The 9,790-nt window shown below is 24.5% G+C and overlaps 1 protein-coding gene across 1 annotated transcript; it reads left to right on the top strand.

The window, feature by feature from the left end:
• Positions 1–848: 848 nt before the first annotated feature.
• EIN_531470 (restnol dehydrogenase, putative) lies at positions 849–1,790 on the top strand (the record flags this gene model as incomplete). The annotated part of the gene is made up of 1 exon (XM_004255440.1): positions 849–1,790. The coding sequence occupies one exon, from the start codon at positions 849–851 to the stop codon at positions 1,788–1,790; it is 942 nt and encodes a 313-aa protein (XP_004255488.1).
• Positions 1,791–9,790: the final 8,000 nt, after the last annotated feature.

Here is a 9,790-nt window from a genome sequence, read left to right as displayed (position 1 = left end):
AAGACAGACTGTATTAATTTATTGAAACGTTTAATCGTGTTGATAATTATGTTAAGTGAATAATTGAAAAAATCATTATATAAAACTTATTTTAAAAAAATACAAAAAACTTATGCAGTTTCTAATAATGTTTGTGAAAAAAGTAAAAACACGTTAAAGTTTTAAAAAAACATTTTTACATTGTTTCAATTTAAAATGCCCATAACACAATTTTTACCAACACAATTAATAAAATTAAAAATTATTATTATTATTATCAAAGCAATAACACCACAAAAACTTAAATGCTCATCCAAGATGCAACAAATATAACATGATTATTGTCAATTTGTCACACGTTTCGTTACAATCGATTAAAAGTTCTTATTGTTGAAATAGTTGATAAATATAACAATAACAAACACTATACATTTATAATTTTTTACAAATAATACACTTATTAATTAATTATTGAAGTACTTTAAATAATTTTATATTTTATATTATATTATTTTTTATCAGTATAACTATTATATTGTTTTATTTAAATGACCAGAACGAACAAAACAAATTGGTTAGTTCATAATTGCCTTTTTAATGTTTTTTTTAACAAAAAAAACAAAAAATAACACACTTTTGGTTTTTATTGATTATGTTCGAAAAAAATTGTCCCAAAACTTAATACCTATTAATAAAGCACATATACATTAATTAATTATATTATTATTAATAGGTTTATATATTTGTAACTAAATTTTGAGTTTTTTAACTTCAGAAACAAGAACCAACTTGTCTTGATTACTATATTGTTTGGTCGAATGTCTAAAAAAACAACATAAAAGTGTTAATCATATTGAACTAAACCACAAATGGACATCATTTCCATTCTTTGCATCATCATTTTAATATGCATTTTACTTGTTTTTGTCAGGCTCTTCGCTGCTGGCGGTGTTAACCATTCACATCGTGACTTAACACACAAAGTGATAGTAGTTACTGGAGGTACACATGGAATGGGTAGAGTCTTAGTTGAAGAGTTGTCCTCCAGTGGTGCACAGATAATCTCTATGTCTCGCAACGACTCTTTATCTAATGCTGTCCTACAAGAGATAAAATCAATTCACAAAGATGCAAATCTGTCGCACATCCATCTTGACTTAAACGACTTGGCGTCAGTCAAAAGTGCTGCCATTGAACTTTCAAATAAAGTGGACCACATCGACTTTTTGGTGAATAATGCAGGTATCATGTATGCGCCATTTGGGAAGACTAAACAAGGCTATGAGACACAAATGGGTGTAAATTATTTGGGGCACTTTTTGTTGACAAATTTGGTTCTTCCAATGATCGAAAAGTGCAACGGCCGCGTCATTAATTATTCTTCGATAATGTCACTGTTTTACAAACAGACGGACTTTCCATTTACAATTGATGAAAAGGAATTTTCTTCAATGAAGTGCTACTGTGAGTCAAAGCTTGCTATGGCTATGTTCGCAAAACAACTTTCAATTAAAAATAATAAAATCACAACCGCTTCGTTACACCCAGGAGGAGTCAATACTTCTTTGTTCCAGTTCTACCCAAAAATATTGGTGATTATTGCTCATCCATTGCTCAGAATTGTTTTTAAGTCACCACTTGAAGGTGTTCAAACAGCTCTCCACTTAATTCACGAAGAAAATGTGACTAATGGAGCGTACTATGCAGACTGCAAAGTTTCAAAACGACGCAACAAATTTTTGGACGATGAAAAGTTACTTGAAAAATTGTGGGAAGAATCTATTACGGCAGTTAAAGACTTTTTAAATTAAAAAATTGCCTTATAATATTTTTTGTATTTCAAAGTATTTTTATATGTTGGTGATGTTTTAAAATGTATTTAAAATTGAAAAATGTATAAAACCTATTTATATTTTCGCACATTTTGTAATATAATTGTTTATTTCATACTTTCATATTTTAAAAAATTTTGCTTTTCAAATTGTGTGTCTTTGAAATTCATCAAATTCCCAGAAAGCTTTTAAAAAGTCCAAGAAGACTGTTTTAAAAAATTGAAATGCACTCACTTCAATAGATTTTGGAAAACAAATTTGCGAGCTTTTTTGGGTAAAATAGTGTTTACCATGTGTAAATTTATAAATCTGAATATATGAAAACATGTGATAAAAAATAAAATAAAAATGTTTTCCAAATTGTAAAAAAGAGTAAAGGGAATATCAACGCCAATTAAACAAGTTTTTCAGATATTTTGTTTTCTCATTATGTGAATTTGTCAAGTGTCTGTCTTCCTCAAAATCTTCAAAACATTGGGAAATTGTATTTTTATGAATATAATAATTTGAAGCATATGGACTTACCAGAAAGTGTGACACAAGTAGAAAATTTTGTATTTGAATTGTGCAAAACTATGAAAAATGTTTTTACCAACAAATATCAATAAAATAAATAAAAAGTCTTTTTAAGTTTCAATAAATTGAGTCATGTTATTTTGAATGAAAGGATTGAAGAACTTGGAAAATAGTGTTTAAATCGATGTAAGTCACCGATTGAAATAACAATACCAAAAACGTTGATATTAATTTAAAAAAGTTGTAGATTACACTGCAACAAACGTGTGAAAATTGAGTTGAGCAGCAACGTTTTTGCTTATGTAAAAGGATACTTTTATCATTTGGATGTTAGCAAAATGAAATGTGATAGAGACACTATTATTTTGATAAAGAAAGAGTAATAATTTATGTCAAAATTATTATATTTTTAATTAAAATAATTAAATGTAATTAGTATAATCATTTTAATGTACAATATAAGGAAATAAAGGAATGTTAGAGAAATGACGACGCTTATAACTTTTGGTTATTTTTAATACAAAAAATAATATTAATAATTATTTAAATAATTAAAAATGAAAAACACAAAATTAAATTCATATTTAGATTAGCATCTGGCTCTTTTATGACTGTATAAGAAATTTAATTATTAAATTAAAAAATAATTAATTAATTATTTTTATGTTGAAAAGTGATTACAATAAATTATTTGGTGGACAAAAAAATAATTGTATTTATTTGAAAAAATTTTTATTTACACAATTGTATATCAATTTAAAATGTAATTTTTTGGTATTTACACACATAATTACCAATATGACAGAACATTGAATGATAAATCAATAATTAACAATCATGTTCAAATGTAATTGTTGATGTGAACATAGACCTAAAATAATAATTGTTTTTGACATATTTTTGATAATTGAATATAACTTTTATATTTATAATAAATGTGACCATTTTAATTGTATTACTACATTAAAAACGATTATTTTCCAATAACTCATTGTGATAATAACATGTTAATAATTTTATTGAATATATTTTTTATTAATTTATTCTGTCTTACTTCATATATATATAGCACATTATTAAAAATGACATTAAGGCGACCTTCGAGATTGTCACGACCCAAGTAATCTTAAGATCTTTTGGGTCGAATTAATTATTTTTTTGTAAATCGGCATTTTACTTTCCTTTTTATCAAATAACAAAATAATATTTTTTAAAACTTCACAATTTTTTTTCTGAATTTACACATTGTTGAATTGATTATATATAATCACTATTAATTTTGACGGATCGTGTTATCAATTTTCATAACAAATTTATCAACACAATTAAACGTTCAAATAAACAAAAAAAAAACAAAAATACAACAGTGTTGATACTATAATAATTCTCAAATCAAATTTCCACTTAAATTATAGTTGTTTATTACATTGAATTGATTGACTGTAAATAATAACTTTTGTGTAATGACTATGATATACATTAAAACAAAAATAAACGATTATCATCAATTTCATTGTGTAACTACGTCAATGTGCACAATTTTCGTTCAACAATTTTTTGTTGATAATAACATATAAGAGAGTTGTTATATACTATAATTCTTTTCTAACTATCGTTTTCTTGTTATTCATATAAAAACATAATTAAACGTATATGCCTTTGTAACACCACAACATTTATTATGATATAAAATAGAAACGTTAATTGATTATCAATTTCAATGAAGTTATAACAACAAATTGTGTATTAGTTTTAACTGTTAATCACAACATTATCATTTTTATAAAATGTAAAAAATAAAACGTGATAAATTTTTAGTGTGTAAACGTGAATATCAAACCTGAACTTAAAATCATTACACTGAAAATACTAGAATTGCACAGTTTGCAAAATTTTTGTTTTTAATTTGTTGCTCTCTCACATATATACATAAGATATAAAAAATAAATATTTTATCATCAAAGAGTAAAAGCAGAAGAAAAATAATTATATAATTTTTTATAGTTCTTTGTTGTGGTACATTAAGTTAGTAGTTTAAACGAAATGAATACACTTTCATAATTATTTTAAAAATTAATTCCATACATATTTATCTATAATAACAGTTATTTCTTTAGATCAAACATAAAAGTGAATTAAAACAAAAATGTTTGTCTTTCTGGATTTATAATTCGATGCACATATAATCTAATTAATACACAAACATTTAATAACAAATCAATAGCTTTCAAAATGAATTGTATTAATATAGTAAAACATTTTTAATTAAATTTATAAAATATATTTAATCGTATCTAAGTGACAACACCAATGTAATTGAAAAAACAAATTGGTTTATTATCATCATTTTTAATTTGTTCATATGTATATTTGATTATTTATCAAAATAAACTTCACTTGGTTGTCAGTTATATTAACCAGTAAATATATATTTTATTTATTCATAACATGAACACAAGGGTGAGAACCACAAGTCGGTAAAATATTTATTTACATTCTTTTCATATTATAATTATTTTTATTGTTTAGTTTGAAATTAAATGTTTACACACTCAAAAAGTTTACATATTTAATAATTTTATCATTTTTACAATGAGCGTTTAGAGTATAAAATTGAATCATTTTATATTAATTATCAAAATACAATCATTAAAAGAAACTGTATAATCATGTTATTATTTCACAATTAAATAACATTTGTAATGTCATTTTTAAATTGGTGTTATTTATGTGTGTAATCAGACATAATAAATAAAAAACATAATATAAATTCAATAAAATTATTAACATGTTATTATCACAATGAGTTATTGGAAAATAATCGTTTTTAATGTGGTTACACAATTAAAATAGTCACACCCGTTCTAAATATAAAAGATTTATTCATAAATCAAAAATATGTCAAAAACAATTATTATCTTTGGTTTATGTTCACATCAAAAATTACATTTAAACATGATTGTTAATTATTGATTTATCATTCCATGTCATGTCATATTGGTAACTGAATGTGTGAATATCAAAAAACTACATTTTAACATTAAATACAATTGTTTAAATATAAATATTTTTAAAGAAATACAATTATTTTTTTTGTTTACCAAATACTTTTTTGTAATCACTTTTTTTAACTTAAAAAATAATTGATTAATTATTTTTTTATATTTATAATTATCTGACAAGCATTTCAAGCTTTTTGTTACCAGTTCTTAATTATTTTACGTATGTTTTTGACTTTAAATAATTATTGTCAGCCCAAGCATTTTGATGGATCTTCAAGGTCGCCTTTACTTATTATTGAATAGTGAAATTATAAAATTATTATACAATTACTTTTTAATGATTTTATTTCGATAATTAATAGAGAACCATGAAAAATCACTGCGGCGTGAAATATTACTGCGAATCGTTATTGGGCAAAAAATAATGTTATTGTTGCTTATAAAACATAAAAAACAATTTACTTTGTAAAAATGTTATACAATATGGCTTTTAATAAAAACAAGCAGGGTTCATCAAATTTGGATAAAGGGCGAGTTATGAAACACGTTTTTTTATTGAAACTTAAAAACAATAACATTTTCGATATTGGTTTTTATTAATAATGTTATATTAGTATTTATCAAACTTTTTAATAAAATTAAAACTAAAATAATAATATAAAAAACCATAGTTACATATTCTCATGTGTATTTTCAATAATATATTTGTCAACTTCATTTTTGTGTTTATCAATAAGAACTTTCAACTCGGTAATTTTTGTATCTAAATATTTAATTCAATTTTTAAATGTTATAATACCATTTTTATAATATTTTTCTGGAAAGTTATAATATTCCAAGTGTTTGTTAAAATCTTGGTATTTGTCCAACTCAACTTTTACTGAAAATAAATTGCAAGGATCAGCCTTAAATTTAACACACGTTGAATTTGCAGAATCTGATGTTAAGCTCATTGACAAATTTAATAAGTATAGTTCGACAAAATGTAACAAAGGTGTCTGGAGCTTTGAATGACAAGAATCTATTAACTGACTCGAAAGACGAAAAAATTCCATTCTTTATGTCTGTTATTCTTTCGTTGAGATTTGTAATCAAATTAATAACACGAATATATTCTTCGTTAATTAACCCAAATTTTTGCTGCATTTTGTCACAACAATTTTTGAAATTTTAAGAATATCATAAAAAAAGCCCAAAAATCTTAAAAACAGAGGGTCTTTTACATCGAAAAAGTATATTTTTCTTCCTAAAAATTCATAGTAATTTACATCTTCAATAAGATTTTTGTTGTTACCAATTAATTGACTTGTTTTGTACTGTTCGATTAGTATATTATTAATCTTTTTGTCAATTCCCAGTTCTTTAAAAAAATACATCAAAGTCTCTAAAATTGTTTATCAACTTTTCCACTATCAATTCATGGTAAAACCAACGAGTATTACTCAATGTTGGTATATGTAAATGGTTTTTTTCTTTCCCAAGAACACCCCAATACATATTCCATTGTGTAATGGTCACATTATTACTTATAATTTTTGAAATCTCTAATAATACTTTTACATCATTTGTATTCCATAAAAATTATTCGACGACATTAAGACGGTGACAGAGGCAATAATGTGACATAAAAGTAGTTGAGACCAAACTGTCTGATGACTCTGTGATTACATCCCCTAAACTCTCTTTCACTTTTTTTCTTTTTGCTAATCCTATTAGAGTTGCCACTCCACCATTCCATCCTTACATTTGATTGCACCCATCACAAGTACAAAAAACACACTTTAAAAGTGGAGCATTAAACGAATCAAACACATTAAGAACCCATTTTGAAATGTTTGCTGCAGTTGTTTTTTCAAACAATTCACCCAATACCAACTTTTTCTGTACAATCACAAAATTGTCTAGACTGAATCGACACACAAGTCCGATGATCTCCTTTCCATTTTTATGTGTTGAGTCTATTACGATTCCATAATACACACCTATGAAATAATTGGATAATATCCTCTTTGTCCTCTTTTCCTAACAGCGAAATCACTTTTAGATTAGTTCTGTGACTAATATGAATTCGAGATGATAGTTCCATTTGATTTTTTTCGTCCAAAAATAGATATATGAATACGTCTACTATTTCAGCAACAACATGATTCTGACTTTGAGACATCCCAACACTGTTTTCCAGGGTGCTGACAATTAAAGTAAATATCTTACTTTTGATGTTGATGACTGAAGATTGTTCTTTTTGTTTTTGGTGTTTGATCAATAAAAATACCGACTAATTTCTTGGATATATCCAAAGCTTTTATATTTGATGACAATAATTTGGTCATTTCTCTTGTTAATTTGTTATACAACTTTTGTGTTTTTGTAACATGTAAATTTTTATTTACATCACTATTGTTGTTAAACGTTTCGTCTTCTTTTTTAATAATTTCATTTTTTAAAGATTCTTCGCATTCCATTGAAATTGTGTTGTTAATGTTTGGTCCATCCATTTTTGTTTGACATTGAGTGTTGATGACACAATCCATTCCAGATAAAACTTCGTTATTATTAAACATTGAAATGATGTTATTATTAATCATTTTTTTCAATTTGTGGATTGCCCTCCTTTTTACTTTCATCTTCTGTTTCACAATCACAATCAATTTCAGTCATTTTCTTAAACTCATCAACACTTATAAATCACATTTATCAAACGTTTGATTCACCGCAGTGCTCAAAGTATTTATTAATGTGTTTTTTCTAAAACAAGAGTACTCTTAATAATAGTTTTTCTGGGTCGAGAATGTATCGTTTCATTTAAATAGTTATCAATCGATTTCTGAGCTTCTTCAATGTAGAGTTGTTTTCTTGCTTCAAAGTCTTCTTCAAACACTTTCAACTTAGGTTGACTATAATATACACATGATTTATAATGAATTAAATTGCAATTTTACCAAAACATCTCGAACAAAATGGACAGTAGTATACAACACCATGAGTAGTGTAGACCGGTATAGTTTTGTATTTGATAATGTTCTTTCTAAAGATATTTTCTCGTCTGTTGTTTGTATCTCTTTGTTGTTTAACAGGCTTTTCCATTTACTACTTTGTGTTTTTAAGTTTTATTTTTTCATTTTTCAAAAACCAAATCTATTCATATGTTTACTATAAAATTATGATTTTTATTAACAACTTACAAAGGGTTTTTGTATTTTTAACATAAAATACTTGTTTATTTAGATAAAAAAACAGGTATTTATCACAATAAAAAAAATAAAATTTTTTCAATTAAATCGATCATTTTTTTGATTTTTTGATTTTTTTACTTGAAAAATGTTAACTCGCCCTTTATGGGAATAATTTGATGAACCCTGAAACAAGTGTAAATTCGTAAAAAGGAACATTCCAAACAACTCAAACCATATATTGGTTTTTATTTTATAGTTTTTAACAATTTATAACTATAATACGAAACAATACATCAAAACATAATTACAAAAACGAATTAGTTAGGACATCGAAAATTTGAATAAATAGTCCATTTTTTGGAAATTATTATTTGAAATTTGATTTCTGTTTAGCTAGTCGATATTTTATACTGGGAATATTCAAATTATTAACTTTTATTGTATAAACATAATTTTTCATCAAAAACAATATGTTTTATCGTATTAATTATATAGAAATGCACAGTAATATAAACTCGAATAATTTTAGATTGAATAAACGTATTAACATTTATATTATTATTAAAACAACAATTGCAATACAACAACAAAATAAATTAAATACAAAAACACGTTATAAACATATCATATTAATAAATTAATAAAAATGAATATATTTGATGATAACAAACGGTTAACGAGTGTGGGTTTTTCGGATGGTCGATTATTTTATCACACCATTTTAAAATCTAAATAATTTGTTGAAATGAAAGAATTAAGTTGTTTGGGGTTCTGGTGTATTAACCCTTTTAAAATAATAGTAATTTATAATAAAATTATGTTTAATTTTTTGATGAGTTAAATTATATGATAATAATTATTAAAAAAATAGTTTCACATTTAAAAAATAAATTATAATTTATTGTTGTTTTATTATAAATTTTTGTAATTGTTTGAAGATGTTAAATAAACTTGCACTTTAATTAGCTATTTCACTTTTTTGTTGTTTATTATATTTTAATTAAATTTATATTATAATAATAGTTCATTGTTTAAATTATTTGATGTGAATTGTGATTGTATTTCCAAAACATTTCACAATCAAAATAGCAAGTGGTCATACAACCAACATGTCAAGTATTTATTGAACAGTTTATATATTACAGGTGTCGCTATTTAATACATAATTATATTGTTTATTTGTTTTGTTTTTAAACCATTTTTTGTGTCACGGTGTGACGGGTTAGATTCTTTCTTTGTTTTTTTAATAGAAAAATCAACGACTCTCATAAAACACAAACAAGACATG

This window comes from Entamoeba invadens (genome assembly GCF_000330505.1).
Source record: "Entamoeba invadens IP1 unplaced genomic scaffold scaff_1105074725335, whole genome shotgun sequence".
Lineage (NCBI taxonomy): Eukaryota > Evosea > Mastigamoebida > Endamoebidae > Entamoeba > Entamoeba invadens.
The sequence above is the reverse complement of the archived record's forward strand: the minus strand, read 5'-3'. Positions and strand labels throughout refer to the sequence as shown.